Source organism: Phyllobates terribilis, unplaced genomic scaffold (genome assembly GCF_046119375.1).
Source record: "Phyllobates terribilis strain yellow unplaced genomic scaffold, ASM4611937v1 Scaffold_9__5_contigs__length_417890890, whole genome shotgun sequence".
Taxonomy (NCBI): Eukaryota; Metazoa; Chordata; class Amphibia; order Anura; family Dendrobatidae; genus Phyllobates; species Phyllobates terribilis.
Window position 1 is genome coordinate 174,456,756 of NW_027362769.1, and position 23,868 is coordinate 174,480,623.

Below are 23,868 nucleotides of genomic sequence, written 5' to 3' on the forward strand. Positions count from 1 at the left end.
TGTCATCGTCTATTCCAAGACCTACGAGGACCACCTGAAACACCTGGCAAAAGTGTTTGAAGCTCTGGCAAACTACGGCCTAAAGGTGAAACCCTCCAAGTGTCACCTCCTGAAACCAAAGGTGCAGTACCTGGGACACGTGGTGAGTGCTGACGGAGTGGCTCCCGACCCTGATAAGATCACCGTAATTAAGGACTGGCCAAGACCCTCCAGCATAAAGGAAGTGCGGCAGTTCCTCGGGTTGGTAGGCTACTACCGAAGATTCATTCCCGGTTTCACCAAAATGGCAGCCCCTATGCAGGACCTCCTGATAGGTCAATCTCGGAAAGCCAAAAACCAGAAGCCGCCCTTCAGGTGGGAAAAGCTGGAAGAGGAGTCCTTTTGCCAGCTGAAGATGGCCCTCACGGGGGATGAAATCCTGGCATATCCAGACTACAGCCAGCCCTTTATCCTCCACACGGACGCAAGCAACATCGGGCTAGGAGCCGTACTGTCCCAGATCCAGCAAGGAAAGAACGGGTAATCGCTTACGCCAGCCGAAAGCTACGGCCCACGGAGAGGAACCCTGAGAATTATAGCTCATTCAAGCTGGAGTTCCTGGCAGTAGTGTGGGTAGTGACCGAACGTTTCAAGCATTACCTTGCCTCCTCCAAATTCACCGTGTACACGGATAACAACCCGTTGACGCACCTGGACACTGCAAGGCTCAGTGCCCTGGAACAGAGATGGATGGCCCGCCTGTCCAACTTTGAATTCACCATCAAATACCGGGCAGGACGATCAAATGCCAATGCGGATGCCCTGTCTAGAATGCCGAACTTACCGGACGTAGGGGAAGATCCAGAAGATCTTGAAGAAGTTGAGCTCCCTGCGTTCCACCGTCATGGGATTACCCTGTATTCCCACCGTGTGAAGGACAGGCGCTCCGTGACGTTCAATCTCTTGCCCCACTACAACTGGACGGAGACGCAAGACAGTGATCCCGCAGTCCATTTGGTGAAGGAAATGCTGACCCAGGCCGATGCCCGTCTTGACCCAGATGCTCCGGAGGAGACCAAGCAACTGTGGAAGGAGAAAAGTAAGCTGTTCCTCTACAGGGAGAAGCTGTGCCGGAGAATGGTTAACTCTCGAACGCATGAGTTGACCTGGCAGGTAGTGGTCCCAAGACGAGACGCGGCTATGGTTCTGGAGGCATACCACAACGGAGCAGGGCATTTCGGATGGAAGAAGCTGGAGTTCTTGTTGTGTGAACGGTTCTACTGGGTAGGCATGAGAGGAGCCATCGAGAGGTGGTGCAGAGACTGTGGCCCGTGCCACCTGAGAAGAAAGGACCGTGCCAGCCAGAAGACTCCCTTGCAGCCCATCATCACCAGACAGCCACTGGAACTGGTAGCCCTGGACCATGTGAAACTGGCTCCAAGCAGATCTGGGTATGTCTACGCCCTCACAATCGTAGATCATTACTCCCGGTTCCTGGTGGTGGTCCCGGTCAAGGACTTAACGGCTCAAACAGCAGCTAGAGCCTTCCAGCAGCACTTCTGCCGTCCACACGGGTACCCGGACCAAGTGTTGACAGACCAAGGACCAGCCTTCGAAGCGGAGGTCTTCCAGGAGTTCTGCAACCTGTATGGCTGCAAGAAGATAAGAATAACGCCCTATCACCCTCAAACCAATGGACTCTGCGAGAAGATGAACCAGGTGGTGATAGATCTGCTAAAAACATTGCCCCTGGAAGAACGCAGTCTGTGGCCTGAGAAACTGCACGATCTGGTGGACCTGTATAACCACATCCCTGTAGGTTCCACCAACTGTACCCCGGCTTACCTAATGAGAGCAAGACCTGGTAAGCTGCCTATTGACCTGGATATGGGAGTCCTGACGCCTGAGGACACCTCGCCAGAGGCAGACTGGGATACAGAACGGCAGCAGCAGTATCGGAAAGTACAGGAAAGCGTCGAGCGAAGTCTGTCTCAAGCTAGAGAAAGGCAAGAGAAGGCTTATAACCAGTATGCTCCCGCTGTTCCCCTGGTACCTGGAGAGCAGGTCTTGAAGAGGAAGAGGCGGCTCCACAAGTTGGACGACCAGTGGGAGAAGGACCCGTACACCGTACTGCCATCAAGCCATGAGAACCCAAAAATCTGCGTAATCAGTAAGGATGGAGGAGAAACCACAGCCATTGTCTCCAGAGACCACCTGAAGAAGTGTCCCGAGCAGCTGCAAAGCCCTGAAGAAGATCAAGAAAACCCTCAACCCGCAGAGGAAAGGGAAGAAATGATCAGTACCGTACTCGGAGACTTCCCCCGGTCTTGGACACAAGTAAACGGCGCTGTCGTGCTACCCGTCCTCACCTTTCTCCAGCCAGCCCCGCAAGTGCCTACAGAGGAACCAGTAGAGCTGGAAGAGCAGCCGGCCCAGGAGGCAGAAGAATCCACACCAGCAGTCCAGGAGGATCAACCCTCTGCTAGTAGTGAGCCTGCCGTGCCCCTAGTGAGCCAAAGAGTGCGCAGACAGCTGCCCAGCTTACCCATAACACCTCCTACACCCTGTAGTGCAGGACCAGTTAGTGAGCTCCGTAGGTCCACTAGGGTCACTAGAGGTCAGATGCCCGCTCGCTGGAGAATCTAAACCAATGCACTGCAAAATTGACTGTTTATTGAAAAATGTTTATGGTTTATGTGTGTTGCCTGTTACTAATTATGTTTCTCAGTTACCCTGCAGATTTATTTGGACTAACAGGTTATGGACACTGGATAACCGGAACAGTTTTGTAGATAGTTGCACCTTGGTGCCTCTTGCGAAGACGGTCGCAGAAGAGAAAACCTGTCTGGTGTGGCCTACTTGCGGCCCAAAGTAGCTAGCTCTAACCTTGCAGCCACGCCCAAGGACAACGCAAGGGGTTTGCTTTGGACAGGTCCCCTATTCTGTGCCAAGACTTCGCCTTGTTGGGTGACATGGACACCCCATTTGTTTCATAAACTTCACCTTGGGTGATATGGACACCCGGTCACAGAAACGCCATGACCTCTACAGACTAAAGCTTCTTGTAAATATGTTGTATTGTTATTGTTATACCTTGTATTTATGTTTCTTTAAAAATGTGTTTAGTCCCGGAGTACTAAAATTTACTAGGGGGGAATGTGACACCCCAGGGGTCTGGTTGCCACAGTAATAGAGATATTATGTCTGAGCGCAAGTGGGAGGTTTCTCTGGTCAGGATCCCTAAACATGCAACACGGTCCGCCCAGACCTGGGAGGGGAGGAATCTGCCTTTAAAAACTGGGTCTGGGGCAGGATTAGAGCAGTCAGAGTCTGGAGAGGGAAAGTGAGATCAGGAGCTCTGGAGGAGCAGTAGCTGAAGTCCAGGGGCTGGAGCTGAGCAGAGCTTGCCCTGGACGAAGACACTAAAACCGGACACAGGAGTCCGAGGCTGTGGGGACTGATATAAACCCAGCAGCAGAAACCAGCCGGCAGGGGATTCCAGGTCCTCTGGCCATAGAAGCCCGGAGGCTCAGTCACAAAGAAGGGACCAGCGCCGCCATCCAGGAGCGGAGGCTAACAGAAGGCCCCAAGTCACCAGCCATACGGGTGAGCACCACACGGTATACTCAGGGACGTGGGCTACTTGTAACCGCTGACAGCAAGGTAGCCAGGAAGAGTGCAGATAAACGGGGAGGCCTACAACTCCACCTGGCCAGGGGAACTCCTGCTTGCTCTCAGACTGACCAGGCCCCTTATACTAGCCAGTACTCCCGGGAGGGTCTGCCTTGTACCATCAGTAAAGACCCTGAACTGCACCTCACGTCTCTGTGATTCCTTGCCGCTCCTGCACCATTAGCACTGGGACCCTCACACCATCACTCCCATCATCTTCCACATTAGCTGCCCTGAGGCAATACTTCTCCCGTGGGGAGTCATCCCATACTCGGCTGCGCAAACAACATCAGCCTCAGCGGTCTGCAGCGCAGCGGCGGTCCCCACTGACCGCAATCCACGGGTGGCGTAGTCGGACACTTATTACAATACAAATAGACTGCCACTGGTTTGACCACCCTGGGCACGGACCGGGTCACCGCCACACGGAGACTACAACCCCCAGCATTCTACAACAGGCCCGGTTCCGGGTTCCCCTGCACAACACAGGCCCAGGGGGCGCGTCATATTCTAGGTTCTTCAAAGTAGCCACCTTTTGCTTTGATGACTGCTTTGCACACTCTTGGCATTCTCTTGATGAGCTTCAAGAGGTAGTCACCGGAAATGGTTTTCACTTCACAGGTGTGCCCTGTCAGGTTTAATAAGTGGCATTTCTTGCCTTATAAATGGGGCTGGGACCATCAGTTGTGTTGTGCAGAAGTCTGGTGGATACACAGCTGATAGTCCTACTGAATAGACTGTTAGAATTTGTATTATGGCAAGAAAAAAGCAGCTAAGTAAAGAAAAACGAGTGGCCATCATTACTTTAAGAAATGAAGGTCAGTCAGTGCGAAAAATTGGGAAAACTTTGAAAGTGTCCCCAAGTGCAATTGCAAAAACCATCAAGCGCTACAAAGAAACTGGCTCACATGAGGACCGCCCCAGGAAAGGAAGACCAAGAGTCATCTCTGCTTCTGAGGATAAGTTTATCTGAGTCACCAGCCTCAGAAATCACAGGTTAACAGCAGCTCAGATTAGAGACCAGGTCAATGCCACACAGAGTTCTAGCAGCAGACACATCTCTTCAACAACTGTTAAGAGGAGACTTTGTGCAGCAGGCCTTCATGGTAAAATAGCTGCTAGGAAACCACTGCTAAGGACAGGCAACAAGCAGAAGAGACTTGTTTGGGCTAAAGAACACAAGGAATGGACATTAGACCAGTGGAAATCTGTGCTTTGGTCTGATGAGTCCAAATTTGAAATCTTTGGTTCCAACCACCGTGTCTTTGTGCGACGCAGAAAAGGTGAACGGATGGACTGTACATGCCTGGTTCCCACCGTGAAGCATGGAGGAGGAGGTGTGATGGTGTGGGGGTGCTTTGCTGGTGACACTGTTGGGGATTTATTCAAAATTGAAGGCATACTGAGCCAGCATGGCTACCACAGCATCTTGCAGCGGCATGCTATTCCATCCGGTTTGCGTTTAGTTGGACCATCATTTATTTTTCAACAGGACAATGACCCCAAACACACCTCCAGGCTGTGTAAGGGCTATTTGACCAAGAAGGAGAGTGATGGGGTGCTACGCCAGATGACCTGGCCTCCACAGTCACCAGACCTGAACCCAATCGAGATGGTTTGGGGTGAGCTGGACCGCAGAGTGAAGGCAAAAGGGCCAACAAGTGCTAAGCATCTCTGGGAACTCCTTCAAGATTGTTGGAAGACCATTTCCGGTGACTACGTCTTGAAGCTCATCAAGAGAATGCCAAGAGTGTGCAAAGCAGTCATCAAAGCAAAAGGTGGCTACTTTGAAGAACCTAGAATATAAGACATATTTTCAGTTGTTTCACACTTTTTTGTTAAGTATATAATTCCACATGTGGTAATTCATAGTTTTGATACCTTCAGTGTGAATGTACAATTTTCATAGTCATGAAAATACAGAAAAATCTTTAAATGAGAAGGTGTGTCCAAACTTTTGGTCTGTACTGTATATACACAGTGATCAGCATAAATGAGTACACCCCAACTTATCTGTCAAAAAACAATATTTTCATTTCAGAGTCAACATTTTCTGTTGGAAACCAAACTATAAAATACTTCCACAAATGTCGGCCATTGATTGCAGACAAGATTTGATATTTTGCACACCCAAAAAGTAATTTTTCTAACAAATTCATTCAAGACCATTTTGCAGAAATGAGTGCACCCCAATGAAAGTCTTAGGAGCAAAGCTAAAGTTTAGACTACAAGATTATAATCAACAAGAATTCAACCACAGGTAAGTCTAATTATTCATTACACAGATGTCCAGTAGATTGGCGACTGTAAGAGGGCGATACATAAAGAAAACCCCTTCCCTCTTCATGCTGCCAGCAATAGCACCACATGGAAGAGAAATGTCACAAGACCTGAGGAATAAAATCATTTAGTTTCGCAAGAAAGGCGAAGGATACAAGAAGATCAGCAAAGCTTTCCTTACCAGTAGTGTTGAGCGATACCTTCCGATATCAGGAAATATCGTATCGGATTGGATCGGACCGATACCCAAAAAGTATCGGATATCGCCGATTCCAATACCGGAAACCAATGCAAGTCAATGGGACACAAAAATTGGAATGAAAATAAACCCTTTCTTTCCTTGTAGGTTAATTCCACATGAAGTAAAACAACTAAGAATAATGTAGAATGTATTACACAAAAAGCCGGCAATTCATAAGCGGCATACACCGGTACCCGACAATTTAGAACAGAAAGAATAGAGCTTCACACATAGATTAGATAGATAGAAACATGTCAGTCACATATATATGAAGTACAGTGACAGTGTTGCTTACTGTACTTGTGATTTAGTGTAAAGGATTTATTTAAAAATATAATAGTGTTTTCATGCACCGTCTCTTTAAGAAAGCCGGCCGGCAATTCAGCATCTGTACCCCACAATTTAGAATAGAAGGAATAGAGAATCATACATAGATTAGATAGATAGAAACATGTCAGTCACATATATAAGAAGTACAGTGACAGTGTTGGTTACTGTACTTGTCATTTAGTGTTAAAATAAAGGATTTATTTAAAAAAAAATTGGCGTGGGGTTCCCCGTAATTTTAGTCTCTAGCGGAGGTTAAGCAGACGGCTGGGGCAGATGTTTGAAGCCTGGGAAGGGGGTAATACCCACGGAGCTTCCCAGACTACTAATATCAGCCCCCAGCTGAATACCTAGCCTTTACTAGCTATTAAAATGGGGGACCCCCCCAAAAAATGACGTGGGGTCCCCCCTAATTTAATAGCTAGCAAAGGCTAGGCAGACTGCTGGGGGCTGATATTAATAGCTCAGGAAGGGTGCCATGAATATTGGCCCCCTCCCAGGCTAGAAACACCAGTCGTCAGCCGCCCCAGAAATGGCGCATCCATAGGATGCGCCAATTCTGGCACTTAGCCTCGCTCTTCCCACTGCCCTGTAGCGGTGGCAGTGGGGTAATAGGGCTGGGGTTGATGTCAGCTTATAATGCCAGCTGACATCAAGCCCAGGTTAGTAATGGAGAGGCGTCTATAAGACACCCCCATTACTAACCCCATAGTCAAAGTTAAAAGAAAACACAAACACCCAGAATAAAGTCCTTTAATTGAAATAAACACACAATTCTTTATTGTTCTAAATTAAACCATACTTACCATCACGCCCATTCCAGCTGAAGCCAACGATCTCCTGCAATAAAAGAAAAATAATAAAGCAACCTCATCCTTACCTTTCCATGGTTCCCACGACAGCTTCAGCTCTGCTACATCGAGATGACAGGCTGGACCGCAGCAGAACGCTGCCATCCAGCCTGTCATCCCGCAGACACTGAGAAGTGCTGGCATGCTTGCGCTCCTCAGTGTCTCGCTGTGACGGCATAAAGATGAGCCGAGGTCATGTCCAATGAACTCTGCTCACCTCATGCACGTCACTGACAGCGTGGGAGAATTCTCCTGCACTCAGCGCTTCAGCTTGAGAATTCTCCCACGCTGTCAGTGACGTGCATGAGGTGAGCAGAGTTCATTGGACATGACCTCGGCTCATCTTTATGCCGTCACAGCGAGACACTGAGGAGCGCAAGCATGCCAGCACTTCTCAGTGTCTGCGGGATGACAGGCTGGATGGCAGCATTCTGCAGCGGTCCAGCCTGTCATCTCGATGTAGCAGAGCTGGAGCCGTCCTGGGAACCATGGAAAGGTAAGGATGATGTTGCTTTATTATTTTTCTTTTATTGCAGGAGATCGTTGGCTTCAGCAGGAATGGGCGTGATGGTAAGTATGGTTTAATTTAGAACAATAAAGAATTGTGTGTTTATTTCAATTAAAGGACTTTTTTCTGGGTGTTGTGTTTTTTTTAAATACTTTACTAGAAATTCATGGCGGTCATGTCTAATATTGGTGTGACCCCATGAATTTCGGGCTTAGGGCCAGCTGATAATGCCAAGCTGGCCCTAACCCCTTTATTACCCAGTGAGTCACCGCACCAAGGCCCTGGATGAGTTGGGTACAGCGCCAGAAGATGGCGCTTCTATGAACGCGCCATTTTTCGGGTGGCTGCGGACTGCAATTTGCAGCGGGGGTGGCCCAGAAAGCTTGGGCCTCCCAGCGCTGCGGATTCCAGCCCCCAGCTGCCTAGTTGTACCTGGCTGGACACAAAAACAGGGAGAAGCCCCACGTCAATTTTCTTTAAATTATTTCATGAAATAATTAAGAAAAAAAGGGCTTCCCTACATTGTTGTGTCCGGCCAGGTACAAATAGGCAGCTGGGAGTTGGGGGCAGCCCGTTCCTGCCTGCTGTACCTGGCTGGCATACAAAAATATGGCAAAGCCCACGTCAACATTTTTTGGAAAAATTAATTAAAAAATAAATAATAATTTAGGGACTGCATCTTTATTAACTCCTCAAGTGTCATTTAGTGTTAAAATAAAGGATTTATTAAAAATAAAATTGGCGTGGGATCCCCCATAATTTTAGTCTCTAGCGGAGGTTAAGTAGACGGCTGGGGCAGATGTTTGAAGCCTGGGAAGGGGGTAATACCCACGGAGCTTCCCAGGCTGCTAATATCAGCCCCCAGCTGAATACCTAGCCTTTACTAGCTATTAAAATGGGAGACCCCCCCAAAAAATGACGTGGGGTCCCCCCTATTTTAATAGCTAGCAAAGGCTAGGCAGACAGCTGGGGGCTGATATTAATAGCCCAGGAAGCGAGCCATGAATATTGGCCCCCTCCCAGGCTAGAAACACCAGCCGTCAGCCGCCCCAGAAATGGCGCATCCATAGGATGCGCCAATTCTGGCACTTAGCCTCGCTCTTCCACGCTGCCCTGGTGCGGTGGCAGGGGGTAATGGGGCTGGGGTTCATGTCAGCGCCAGCTGCCATGAAGCCCAGGTTAGTAATGATGGGCGTCTATAAGACACCCCCATTACTAACCTACAAAGTGTTAAAAATAAAAAACACACTACACCCAGAAAAAAATAATTTATTTGAAATAAAACACACCATTTTATTTAATTCTTAGTTTACTAAAAAAAAATAGTTACCTGTCCACGTTCCTGCGCTGATCTCCCATGCACAGCTGTCACATCTGGAGATGGTGACAGCTGTGCATGGCTGCTGTAAGCTCACGCTGCCGGGAACACGTCCGCTCCCGGCAGCGGGAGCCACTGACTGAGGTCACCGGAGTGCATTCAGTCAGCGCAGCTCCGGAGACCTCCTTTACGGCACTGCTGTACCGTGGGAATTTCTCACGGTACAGAGGGGCCGTAAAGCAGCTCACCGGAGCAGCGCTGCCTGAACTCCGGCGAACCCGCTTATGCAGTGACGGGGCTGCTTTACGGCCCTGCCATTCTAGCGGCGGCAGCGGTTCAGAGCGGTCACATTCTATGTGGCTGCTCTAAACTGGAGATCATCGTGGGACACTCGTGGACTACTACGGAGGGGTAAGGATAAGGTTGTGGTTTATTATTTTATATTTTATTACAGGAGATCGATGGCTTCGGGGAATTAGGTGTCTAGGTGAGTATAGGTGTAGTTTTTTATTTTTTACTTTATTTTAGGTGGCGATCGGCGGGGACAGGTAATGTATGAACTAATTTATTGTAGGTAACCACTGGCCACCAATGACATGTTTTTAACATTTATTGGGGACACAGTAGGGCAATTTAAATAGCAGGAACAGGCTGATGGGAACTACTGCTCCCATCGTGCTGATCCTGCTGGCACGAGTGGACGGGGACAGACATAGGCCGATGGGAGTAGTAGTGTCACATCGGCCTATGTTTGCCTGCACGCACACACCCGCAGACATCGCACAGACACCGCGCACACCCGCACACACCCGCAGACATCGCACAGACACCGCGCACACCCGCACAGACACCGCGCATACCCGCAGACATCGCACAGACACCGCACACACCCGCAGACATCGCACAGACACCGCGCACGCCCGCACACATCGCACAGACACCCGCACACACTAATCATAACGGGCTGATGGTCTGCGAGGTGAGGCTGACCTGTGCGGCCGTGGGAAAGTTCATGTGAGTTCATGCAGTCAAGCATGAACTCACATGAACCCTCTGAGGGCACCGCGGCGACTTCAAATGAACAGCTGATCAGCATCACCTGATACTGACGCGCCCCCTGGGCCATGTTCAGGGAATACCCGGAGCCGGATCTGTTGGGGTTAGTAGTCCTCGTGGCGGTGACCCGGTCCGTGCTCAGGGTGTCAAACTAAGTGGCAGAATTTAGTAGAAGATGTTATAGTGTTCGACTACGCCACCCGTTGAATGCGGTTATGAAGCCGCCGCTGCAGGGCAGACTGCTGAGGCCGGTGGTACGGTTGTGCAGCGTGGATAGTATAACCCCCAACGGGAGGGGTATGGCCTCAGGGCAGCGGACGTGGATGATGGGGATAGCAGAATTGCACGCAGGCACCAGGAACCACTCAGAGACGGTGCGGTGTAGTTCAGGGTCTTTACTGGTGGTAAAGGTAGACCCTCCCGGGAGTACTGGCTAGCGATCGGGGCCTGGTCAGTCCGTGAGCAGATAGGATCTCCCCCGGCCAGGCGGAGTTGTAGGCCTCCCCAACTAATTGTACTCTCCCTGGCTACCTTGCTAGAAGCGGGTAAAAGTAGCCCACGTCCCTGAGTGTACCGTGTGGTGCTCACCCGTATGGCCGGTGACTCGGGGCCTTCTGGTAGCCTCCGCTCCACGACGGCGGTGCTGGTCCCTTGCGTGTGACCGTGCCTTCGGGTTTCTTGGCCAGAGGACCTGAAATCCCCTGCCGGTCGGTTTCTGCTGCTGGGTATGGATCAGTCCCCACAGCCTCGGACTCCGTGTCCGGTGGGATCTCTTCAGTCAGGACGAGCTCTACAGCTTCCAGTCCCTGACCCCTTTTTATCACTGCTCCCACAGAGCTCCTGATCTTGCTCTCCCTGTATCTGCTCCCCTCCAGACCAGACTGTGTCTCTGTCTGGGACTCCTCTTCTTCTCCTCTAACCCCACCTCAGTCCCAGTTTATATAGGGGAAATTCTTCCCCTCCCAGGACTGGGCAGGAGGTGTTGCATGCTTAGGGTTCCTGACCAGGAGACCTCCCACCTGCTCTCAGACGTAATATTGCTATTACTGTGGTAACCAGACCCCTGGGGTGCCACAATACCTCAGCTGTTCATTTGAAATAACCGGCGGGAAAGCGCAGCACAGAACGGGAAAGCCAGCGGTGAAGTCTTTTCACTGTCGGCTTCTCCGCCCGGGTCCTTCGCTCCCCGCTCCTTGGTGCTGCGCTCCCCGCCCGGTCCTAACTTGCGATCGGGATGGGAGGTGGCGAGGGGAGCAGAGGATCAGGGTGGGAGGCTGCGGGGAAGCAGTATGGGGCTGTGTGATTGTTTAAAAGCCGGCGGCTTTTAAGCAATCAGGAGAATTCTCTCACGCTGGGATGGCATTCTGATGACAGGCTGGATCGCAGCTGAGCGCTGCCATCCAGCTTGTCATCCTTCAGAGACACTGCAGAGCGCAGGCATTATGGGAACTTCCGATTACGGTATTCGATATTGTAAAAGTATCGGAATTAAGTATCGGAATTCCGATACTGCGAATATCGGCCGATACCCGATATTTCAGTATCGGAATGCTCAACACTACTTACCAGTGATACTACTGGAGCAAAAATGATACAAAATGTCACAAAGATATAAAACTGCAGCATGTGACAGAGACATCCAGGCGACCACAGATGTTACCACCTAAACATTAGCAACTACTGATAAGAAGGGTGGAAGAAAATCAGAAGCAGAAGGCCGAGCCGGCGTGTTTCCCGTGACACAATATGGCGTACACTGCAGAGAAATGGTATGTATGGGTGCTGTCGTCCATGAAGAAAGCAGATCCTAAAGCCCAGGCACAAAAAAGCTGCCTACAATCTGTCCCGGTGACAAATATGAAGATAATGTCTGAAGAGAAAAGTTGTCATCACTCTCCATCCAGCATCCAGGCTCTAAAAAAGAGCTGGAAGAAATGAAAAAGATCGATGTTGCAATATGTCACCAACTTGTTCATTCCAGGACTAGACGACTCGGTGCCGTCCTTACAAATCATGACGGTCATACAAAATACTAGATGTAGTGTTTCTTTGTGTGGTGTACTCAATTTTCCATCATCTAATTTGAGTAAAACTGAAGATTTTGTAATGAAAGTTATATTATTCACCTTACTTTCATGTCATGGGTTAAAAAATGTTCTATGGAACTTAGTTTTGTCAAAAGTTTAGAAATTGTTTAGAAAAGTTTAGGAACCTAATGTTTGCCATCAAGTTACTAGATTGGAATACTCCTTAACCCCTTAACAACATCTGACGTACTAATACGCGTCTGTGCCCTGGAACTTAAGAGCCAGACCCGTATTAGTACGTCATCGCGATCGCGCGCGCACACAGGCTGTGGGGGCGCGATCGCCGCCGGGTGTCAGCTGATTGTCACAGCTGACACCCGGTACTATGTGCAGGGAGCGGTCCTGCACCGCTCCCAGCACATTAACCCCTGCGATGCTGCGATCGAAGTCGATCGCGGCATTGCGGGGGCAAGGGGAGGTGATCGCCGATACTCACCTCCTCTTTCGGTTTCCAGCGCAGTCTGCAAAGGCTTCCTGGGTGTTGCCATGACGACCCGATGTCGTCATGACAACATCCGGGTCACCAGACAGCAGGAAGATTGTTTGGACATGCGCAGTGCATCTCCAAACAATCTTCACACTGTGCACCGCTGATAGCCTGCATGGCATAGGGATGGTGCTGCATTCCTGTGCCATGCAGGCGATCAGAGAAAAAAAAGTGAAAGTCCCAGAATGGGACAAAGTAATAAAGTGTATAAACTGTCTGAAAGTGGAAAAAAAAAAAAAAAAAATTGCAAAAATATAAAAAAAATAAATAAAAAAATAATACACCAAAAATAAAAATATAATGTACCTATCAATAAATATTATTATAAAAAAAAAAAAAAAACAATAAAAGTACACATATTTGGCATCGCCGCGTCCGGAACAACCTGACCTATAAAACTGTCCCACTAGTTAACCCCTTCAGTGAACACGGTAAAAAAAAAAAAAAAAAACGAAGCAAAAAACAATGCTTTATCACCATAACGCCAAACAAAAAGTGGAATAACACGCGATCAAAAAGACGCATATAAATAAAAATGGTACCGCTGAAAACGTCATCTCGTCCCGCAAAAAAACAAGCCGCCATACAGCTCTATCATCTGAAAAATAAAAAAGTTATAGCTCTCAGAATAAAGCGATACTAAAAAATATTTTTTTCTATAAAATAGCTTTTATTGTGTATAAGCGCCAAAACATAGAAAAATGATACAAATGTGGTACCGCTGTAAACGTACTGACCCGAAGAATAAAGCTACCTCATCAATTTTACCACACGCGGAACAGAATAAAAAAAAAAAAAAAAAAACAATTCCTGAATTGTTGGTTTTTGTTTATTCTGCCTCCCAAAAATCGGAATAGAAAGCGATCAAAAAATGTCACGTGCCTGAAAATGGCACCAAAAACAACGTCAAGTCATCCCGCAAAAAAACGAGCCGTCACATGACTGTCTGCCAAAATCTGGAAAAATTATAGCTCTCAAAATATGGCGATGCAAAAACTAGATTTTACAAGAAATGCGTCTTTTAGTGTGTGACAGCTGTCAGTCATAAAACCCCATATGATTCTGGTATTGCTGTAATCACACCGACCTGAAGAATAAAGTCGTCTAATCACTTATACCGCACAAGGAACGGCGTCAAAAATAAACTCTTGGGTTAGGATTGGGCTAGGGTTAGGGCTGGGTTTGGGGCTAGGGTTGTGCTGGGGCTAGGGTTGTGCTGGGGCTAGGGTTGTGCTGGGGCTAGGGTTGTGCTGGGGCTAGGGTTGTGCTAGGGCTAGGGTTGTGCTAGGGCTAGGGTTGTGCTAGGGTTAGGGCTGGGGTTGGGATTTTTTTCAAAAGTAAGAAAAAAAGATGACGATATGGCGACTAGTGTTGAGCGCAAGTGCTCGCTACTTGAGTTTGCATCGGGTGCTCTGGTATGCATTGAGTATCGTGGGTATTTGAGTGACATGCTCGAGTCTCTGCCCCATATGCTTCGCGGCCAAAAAAACTTTACGGGGATTGCCTGCCATGCACGAGCGATCCCCGCATGTTTTTTTTTGGGTGTCTAATAACCGTGAAACATGCGGAGCAGGGACTCGAGCATGTCACTGGAGCACACGCTGTACATGGTGCATACCTGAGTACCCGATGCAAACTCAAGTAGCGAGCACTTGCGCTCAAGAATAATGCCAACTTATTCAATATGATGACCTAATGTAAACAAATTCTGTGCCGTACCTCTGGGTTCAAAATGTTCACTATACACCTTAATAAAATCCTTGAGGGGTATAGTTTCCAAAATGGGGACACTTGTGGGGGAGCTCCACTGTTTAGGCACATCACGGGCTCTCCAAACGCGACATCGTGTCCGCTAACGAATTGAATGGAAAATCGGCTCAAATTGTTAGCGGACGCCATGTTGCGTTTGGAGAGCCCCTGTGTGCCCAAACATTGGAGCTCCCCCACAAGTGACCCCATTTTGGAAACTAGACCCTCCAAGGCACCTATCTAGATGCATAGTGAGCACTTGGAACCCACAGGTGCTTCACAAATTGATTCGTAAAAATGAAAAAGTGAAAAAAAAAACACTTTTTCATTTTTATGAATCAATTTGGGAAGCACCTGGGGTTCCAAGTGCTCACTATGAATCTAGATAGGTGCCTTGGGGGGTCTAGTTTCCAAAATGGGGTCACTTGTGGGGGAGCTCCAATGTTTGGGCACACAGGGACTCTCCAAATGCAACATGATATCCGCTAACAAATTGTCGGCTCAAATTGTTAGCGGACACCATGTTGCATTTGGAGAGCCCCTGTGTGCCCAAACTTTGGAGCTCCCCCACAAATGACCCCATTTTGGAAACTAGACCCCCCAAGGCACCTATCTAGATTCATAGTGAGCACTTGGAACCCCAGGTGCTTCACAAATTGATTCATAAAAATGAAAAAGTGTTTTTTTTTCACTTTTTCATTTTTACGAATCAATTTGTGAAGCACCTGGGGGATCCAAGTGCTCACTATGCATCTAGATAGGTGCCTTGGGGGGTCTAGTTTCCAAAATGGGGTCACTTGTGGGGGAGTTCCAAAGTTTGGGCACACAGGGGCTCTCCAAACGCAACATGGTGTCCGCTAACAATTTGAGCCGACATTTTGTTAGCGGATATCATGTTGCATTTGGAGAGTCCCTGTGTGCCCAAACATTGGAGCTCCCCCACAAGTGACCGCATTTTGGAAACTAGACCCCCCAAGGAACCTATCTAGATTCATAGTGAGCACTTGGAACCCCAGGTGCTTCACAAATTGATTCGTAAAAATGAAAAAGTGAAAAAAAAAACACTTTTTCATTTTTATGAATCAATTTGGGAAGCACCTGGGGTTCCAAGTGCTCACTATGAATCTAGATAGGTGCCTTGGGGGGTCTAGTTTCCAAAATGGGGTCACTTGTGGGGGAGCTCCAATGTTTGGGCACACAGGGACTCTCCAAATGCAACATGATATCCGCTAACAAATTGTCGGCTCAAATTGTTAGCGGACACCATGTTGCATTTGGAGAGCCCCTGTGTGCCCAAACTTTGGAGCTCCCCCACAAATGACCCCATTTTGGAAACTAGACCCCCCAAGGCACCTATCTAGATTCATAGTGAGCATTTGGAACCCCAGGTGCTTCACAAATTGATTCATAAAAATGAAAAAGTGTTTTTTTTTCACTTTTTCATTTTTACGAATCAATTTGTGAAGCACCTGGGGGATCCAAGTGCTCACTATGCATCTAGATAGGTGCCTTGGGGGGTCTAGTTTCCAAAATGGGGTCACTTGTGGGGGAGTTCCAAAGTTTGGGCACACAGGGGCTCTCCAAACGCAACATGGTGTCCGCTAACAATTTGAGCCGACATTTTGTTAGCGGATATCATGTTGCATTTGGAGAGTCCCTGTGTGCCCAAACATTGGAGTTCCCCCACAAGTGACCGCATTTTGGAAACTAGACCCCCCAAGGAACCTATCTAGATTCATAGTGAGCACTTGGAACCCCAGGTGCTTCACAAATTGATTCATAAAAATGAAAAAGTGTTTTTTTTTTCACTTTTTCATTTTTACGAATCAATTTGTGAAGCACCTGGGGGTTCCAAGTGCTCACTATGCATCTAGAAAGGTGCCTTGGGGGGTCTAGTTTCCAAAATGGGGTCACTTGTGGGGGAGCTCCAAAGTTTGGGCACAGAGGGGCTCTCCAAACGCAACGTGGTGTCCGCTAACAATTTGAGCCGATTTTCCATTCAATTTGTTAGCGGATACCATGTTGCATTTGGAGAGTCCCTGTGTGCCCAAACATTGGAGCTCCCCCACAAGTGACCCCATTTTGGAAGCTAGACCCCCCAAGGCACCTATCTAGATGCATAGTGAGCACTTGGAACCCCAGGTGCTTCCCAAATTGATTCATAAAAATGAAAAAGTGTTTTTTTTTTCACTTTTTCATTTTTACGAATCAATTTGTGAAGCACCTGGGGGTTCCAAGTGCTCACTATGCATCTAGATAGGTGCCTTGGGGGGTCTAGTTTCCAAAATGGGGTCACTTGTGGGGGAGCTCCAAAGTTTAGGCACAGAGGGGCTTTCCAAACGCAACGTGGTGTCCGCTAACAATTTGAGCCGATTTTCCATTCAATTTGTTAGCGGATACCATGTTGCATTTGGAGAGTCCCTGTGTGCCCAAACATTGGAGCTCCCCCACAAGTGACCCCATTTTGGAAACTAGACCCCCCAAGGCACCTATCTAGATGCATAGTGAGCACTTGGAACCCCCAGGTGCTTCACAAATTGATTCGTAAAAATGAAAAAGTGTTTTTTTTTTCACTTTTTCATTTTTACGAATCAATTTGTGAAGCACCTGGGGGTTCCAAGTGCTCACTATGCATCTAGAAAGGTGCCTTGGGGGGTCTAGTTTCCAAAATGGGGTCACTTGTGGGGGAGCTCCAAAGTTTGGGCACACAGGGGCTCTCCAAACACAACATGGCGTCCGCTAATTATTCAAGCAAATTTTACAATCAAAAAGTCAAATGGCGCTCCTTCCCTTCCGAGCCCTGCCGTGCGCCCAAACAGTGTTTTTTCCCCAAATATTGGGTATCTGCGTGCCCAGGAGAAATTGCACAACAAATTTTGTGGTCCATTTTTTCTTGTTACCCCTGTGAAAATAAAAAAAATTGGGTCTAAAGTAACATTTTTGTGAAAAAAGTTAAATGTTCATTTTTTTCTTCCACATTCAAAAAATTCCTGTGAAGCACCTGAAGGGTTAATAAAGTTCTTGAATGTGGTTTTGAGCACCTTGAGGGGTGCAGTTTTTAGAATGGTGTCACTTTTGGGTATTTTCTGTCATAAAGACCTCTCAAAGTGACTTCAAATGTGATGTGGTCCCTAAAAAAATGTTTTTTGTAAATTTTGTTGGAAAAATGAGAAATCGCTGGTCAACTTTTAACCCTTATAGCTCCCTAACAAAAAAAAATTTTGGTTCCAAAATTGTGCTGATGTAAAGTAGACATGTGGGAAATGTTATTTATTAACTCTTTTGTGTGACATATCTCTCTGATTTCAGGGCTTAAAAATTAAAATTTTGAAAATTGCAAAATTTTCTAAATTTTCGCCAAATTTCCGTTTTTTTCACAAATAAACGCAAGTGATATCGAAGAAATTTTTCCACAATCATGAAGTACAATATGTCACGAAAAAACAATCTCAGAATCAGGGGGATCCGTTGAAGCGTTCCAGAGTAATTACCTCATAAAGTGACAGTGGTCAGAATTGTAAAAATTGGCCTGGTCATTAACGTGCAATCCACCCTCGGGGCTTAAGGGGTTAATGTCTTTGTGCAGATCTGGATGTGAATTGTGCAGTTATTTTCCACTTACCCCTGTGTAAATGTCCACAGTTAAAGTGTCATTATCATTTGGGAACACACCGGCATGTGGGCTGCTGCTATTCAGACAGACTTCATACTGGAAAACAAAGAAGAATACCAGTCACAGACTCAAATAGAGCAAATAAAGATCACCAGTGGTAGGATAAAATTGTATTTATAGTTAATTGTACTTGTGCTCCTTGTATACAGAGATACCTAATATCTATCTGCAGCCTCCACTAGAGGGAGCTCCCTGCATACAGAGATACATGATAAGATCCTGTCTGCAGCCACCACTAGGGGGAGCTCCCTGTATACAGAGATACATGATAAGATCCTGTCTGCAGCCACCACTAGGGGGAGCTCCCTGTATACAGAGATACATGATAAGATTCTGTCTGCAGCCACCACTAGGGGAAGCTCCCTGTATACAGAGATACATGATAAGATTCTGTCTGCAGCCACCACTAGTGGAAGCTCCCTGTATACAGAGATAATGATGAGATTCTGTCTGCAGCCACCACTAGGGGGAGCTCCCTGTATACAGAGATACATGATAAGATTCTGTCTGCAGCCACCACTAGGGGGAGCTCCCTGTATACAGAGATACATGCTAAGATTCTGTCTGCAGCCACCACTAGGGGGAGCTCCCTGTATACAGAGATACATGATACGATTCTGTCTGCAGGGACCACTAGGGGGAGCTCCCTGTATACAGAGATACATGATAAGATTCTGTCTGCAGCCACCACTAGTGGGAGCTCCCTGTATACAGAGATATATGATAGGATTCTGTCTGCAGTCACCACTAGGGGGAGCTCCCTGTATACAGAGATACATGATAAGATCTTGTCTGCAGCCACCACTAGGGGGAGCTCCCTGTATACAGAGATACATGATAAGATCCTATCTGCAGCCACCACTAGGAGGAGCTCCCTGTATACAGAGATACATGATAAGATTCTGTGTGCAGCCACCACTAGGGGAGCTTCCTGTATATAGAGATACATGATAAGATTCTGTCTGCAGCCACCACTAGGGGGAGCTCCCTGTATACAGAGATACATGATAAGATTCTGTCAGCAGTCATCACTAGGGGGAGTTCTCTGATCACAGATTTGAATAATTGCATTAATCTCTATGTGAGGAGCTCCCTCTAGTGGCGGCTGCAGACAGAGTTTTTAATCCAAGCCTATAGCCATGTATCAGCTATGATCTAGTGAACACATATTTAAGATGAAGTAGATGCCGCCAAAACTCTGCCCACTCGCAATCAGCCAGTTAAATTGAAGAGTATATTTTCTCAGGAGTGGGAGATAAATGCAGAATTGGTGACTTGTTTCTATTCTACCTTTCCTCTGATTGTTCCTCACCTGGTTTTGGCTCCAACTCCTGAGAAAAAATACTGACCGAATACTGATAGTGGGGCCGTGGCCTTTTAGTTGCTATTTCTCTGGTTACTGACGGACAATTATAAACATTTCATACGTTTTTACACTTTTATTGACAAAAACATGAAGTTTCTGTGACGCCTTAATATTTCCGCTCTATATTGTGGACCGGTCTGATCACAGAATGGACTCACCGCGTCATGGTTGGTTTTCTTATAAAAAGCTTCTGCAAACACGGACATGACGAAGAGGTTGATGATGAAGGAGATGAGCAGCGCGATGGTGGACTCTATCAGGAAGTACATGTTGGCCTCTCTCACCTCCTGCTTTTTCTTGCGGTCAATGTCCCTCGACTGAGGAAGTGAAAGAGCATCAGTAACAGACCTGACATGGAGGACGGCGCTGTGTGTGTATATACTGTATATATATATATACTGTATACACACACACATATACAGTATGCTTTATGTATATGTAGCAGGTGTGGAACAAATGCTGCAATGGAAGGAGTTTTCACAAACAGTCTTTACATTTTCATAGCTGATAAAAATAAAGTTATCAAAACGATTAACACTTCTATTTTTTTAAAGCGTCGATACATTGCAGCCACAGATACATATATATCTACACAGACCAGACACACTGTATACAGAATAAATATATACAGTTACCATGCCATGATGGAAAATGTAGTGGGTTTATTACACCATAAGAGAGGATTAGATACACAGCTCAGCAGAGTATCACACATGATAGGATTAGATACATGGCTCAGATAGTATCACATAGGATAGGATTAGATACACTGCTCAGCAGACAATATCACACATGATAGGATTAGATACACAGCTGAGCAGAGTATCACACAGGATAGGATTAGATACACGGCTCTGATAGTATCACACAGGAGAGGATTAGATACACGGTGTGATGAACCTGTAGCCGCCATCTTGGTAATGATAAATCATATCCAGGGATGGCCACACTTCAGCAGCCCCCACCCTTGGGACCTTCTGTTAAAACGTCAACTAGATAGTTTCCCCCCATCCAGGCTCCTGTAAGATAAGAAGCCTACTTAACACTTGAATGCTAGGAGCTTCAAAGACTTCGAGAGGAAACACAGCCAGCAGGGGGGGGGGTGCTTCGTCTATCTGTACCTGACCATTTGTCCCATAGGACTAGTTTCTTTGTCTGTCACAAGCATGGAGGCATAAGATATAGAAACATGAATAGTACACGCATGTTGCGTGGGATGGGCCAATAAAAAAATATCACGGCGTCCCGGAGCCATTGCGCACACAAGCCTCCGCGGTAGACGTTTGTACGTGCTCTGGAAGCCAAGATATAGCGCGGAGCCATTCCTGAGGACCGTATGGTATCATAATTGATATCAAAAGGTCGGTTACGGCGGCCCGAATCCATGGGAACCCCTGGGGGTATCATGAGACCATCCCAGAAGAAGTTATTGGGTTCCATAGAATTTGGGCTTCTGATCGAAGTTAGACCTGAGGGTGGAGACTGAGCCAGCTGACCTCACCAGCAGTGGGCGGGACGGGGCAGGTAAGATAGCAGGACAGACAAGAGACAAGTCAGTCTTGACCCAAGAGTGGTGTGCTGAACATCTGAGCACCAGCTGAGGCCACCAAGGGGAGGAGCAGTTTGACCATGCGGTGGTAGGCCTCAGCCTGTAACAAAGAACCGTGCCTGCGACCGCAGAATCCTCTCCCTGCGTCACAAGAAAATCAAGAAACCGGTAACTGATATGCTGTGGTGATTCTGTGTGTTGTATTCCATTGTTGTATAGTTTAGCCTGACCTTATACCTGTGTATATTTAGTTGTATATCGTGTATCTAGTGTATTATTATAATCAATTACCTCAAGTAATTGTGGGCCTGCCTTTTATTCTGCATAACGAACGCACGTCCGTGTGAGCTCGGCTCAAGCCAAAACGCTACCCAGGGTTGGTTCCTGACCCGATATAGGCCCATTCACGGACTGGGCGTATATCTAAAATAGGGACTGGTGGCAGCATACCAACTGGGGATTGGGGAAGGCTGGTAGTGACGGTCGGAGGTTCAGATATATATATTCCTGGCGCGGCCAAGGAAGATATATATACCGCCCTCACTACAGAGGGCCCCGATACCCAGTAGGTTACAGGACAGTCTCCCTGGCGACCGCTTATCCTAGGTGCAGTTCCTTGACTGACCTGAGGCTAAGAGGGCGCTAGCGAGTTGTGCTGTGTAGTGACGTTACGGTTTAGTGACGTTGAAGGGATAACCCACTACCGTGTTCCCTGCGCTGGTTGCAGCTACCTGGCACTACTTTCTCTAGGTGCAGTACCTTGACTGACCTGAGAGGTAAGGGGGCGCCAGAGAGCTGCACCCACCGGCCGGCTTTCATCACATTGGTGGCAGAGCGGTGGGATTGCAGAATAATAGTGTTGTGGGACCCCTACTCCCAGGCACTAAAGACTGCCAGTGGTAACTTCCACTGCTGGAGTCTTAAGGTCAGCCCAACGTTAGACGGTCAGGCTAAAAGTATAACAAGGTGTGTGCAAACTCAGGGTTGCAGCGGTGTCGGTTACCAAGATGGCAGACGGCACCAGGAGCAAGACCCTGCAGGAGGCTAATGCTACGGTCCGTGTGGCAGGAGGGGAGGACATTGTTACTCATGGCGAGGAGGAGTCCAGCCCGGGCACCTCAGGGAGCCAGTCCCCAGTATACGGTCCCGCAGTGGGCTGCCCACCACCTACCCAGCCCAGCCTGTCCAGATCACAAGCCCTTTTACAAGCGGCTATGGCAAGTCTCCAGTCTCATGGCGATGCCGTCTACAAAACCCTCCTGGCAGCATCAGAGAAGGCAGCGGAGGAGGAGCGCGAAGCTGCGGAGCGCCGGGAGGCTGCGGAGCGTGAAGCTGCAGAGCGCCGGGAGGCTGCGGAGCGTGCAGAGCGAGCTGCGGAGCGCCAGCACCAACTGGACCTGGCCCAGCGGGGGCTTCCGCTAGAGCAACCAACCCATCAGGAGACCAAGTCGTCCAAAGTCTGAGCTGAGGACTTCCCTCTACTGGAGAAGGATGGGGACCTGGACTCCTTTCTGGTGGCATTTGAACGGACCTGTCTTCAGCACCATCTGGCCCGGGATCAGTGGGCCAGATACCTGACCCCCCGTTTGAGGGGTAAGTCCCTGGATGCCTTGGGGGACTTACCTGCCAGGGAGGTACAGAACTACGACTGCATCAAGCGGGCCCTGATCCGGCAGTACAACCTCACTCCCGAGTCGTACCGCCAGAAGTTCCGGAGCCTGCTGCGTGGCCCCAAGGACACCTGGACCGATCATATGCGGGCGCTGTTGAGAGCCGCAGAGCACTGGACCTCGGGTCTAGCGCTTACTACCCGCCAGGAGGTCCAGGAACTGTTCGTCACGGAGCAGTTCTTGTGGAACTGCCCAGAGGACCTCCGACAGTTCCTCCGTGACCGAAAACCAACAGGGGCTTCTGCTACAGCCGCCCTGGCAGACGAGTATGCCAATAACAGGGCGCCTGAGCTGAAGAAGTCTGCCAGCAGCACCTGGAGAGGGGGTAAGCCCAGTCATGCCCCTGTTTCCCCGGCCCCTAGAACACAAGGGGTGTATCCCCCTGTTGCCCTCTCCAGGCAAGGACCAGACGTAAGACGTTGTCATCTATGCAACAAACCAGGACACTTTAGGGCTGAGTGTCCCCAGCGCCAAAAGACCCCATCCCATTCCCAGAGAGCGCCCAATGTTTTGTGTGTGGGAGGGGGTGGTGGTAGGTCCCTGGACAACATCCAACCCGTCACCATAGGCCGTTCTGCGGTCATGGGACTGCGGGACACGGGCGCTGAACGAACACTGGTACGGCCTGAGGTGGTGTCCCCCCAGGACTTGGTACCAGGAAAGACTCTTTCCGTCTCCGGGGTTGGAGGCGTGGAGCCGGCACTTCCCGTTGCCATGGTGTATTTGGACTGGGGTGCCGGAAGGGGGATGCGGGAGGTGGGAGTAACGCCAAATATTCCCGCAAATGTTTTATTAGGGACCGACTTGGGGCGTCTAGTATCGCAGTATGTACCCTCTGAACCCCCAAGTTCGGCCCCCCAAGAGTGTATTGATTTGTCTGCTGCTAATGCCAACCATGTTGTATGTAGTGTGTGTCCTGCTGAGGAGGAGGGAGTGAAACCTGAGGGTAACACCTGCACAGACACAACACAAACAGGGTTAGTGAAAGCAGGTGGGGAGTGTGGGGATGCCCGCAGAGGTGCTCAGCCGGCGTGCCGTGACCTCTTGTCCTCCGG

At 48.4% G+C, this 23,868-nt stretch overlaps 1 protein-coding gene across 1 annotated transcript in view; it reads right to left on the reverse strand.

Moving 5' to 3' along the window:
* SLC11A1 (solute carrier family 11 member 1) overlaps nucleotides 1-23,868 on the reverse strand; it is a 191,939-nt gene that overhangs the window by 23,035 nt on the left and 145,036 nt on the right. Inside the window, exons 9-10 of the mRNA XM_073647412.1 lie at nucleotides 19,753-19,911; nucleotides 18,178-18,264 (exon numbers count right to left, since the gene is read on the reverse strand). Of these exons, the coding sequence (XP_073503513.1) occupies nucleotides 18,178-18,264; nucleotides 19,753-19,911 (246 nt within the window). The remainder of the gene's footprint in view (nucleotides 1-18,177; nucleotides 18,265-19,752; nucleotides 19,912-23,868) is intronic.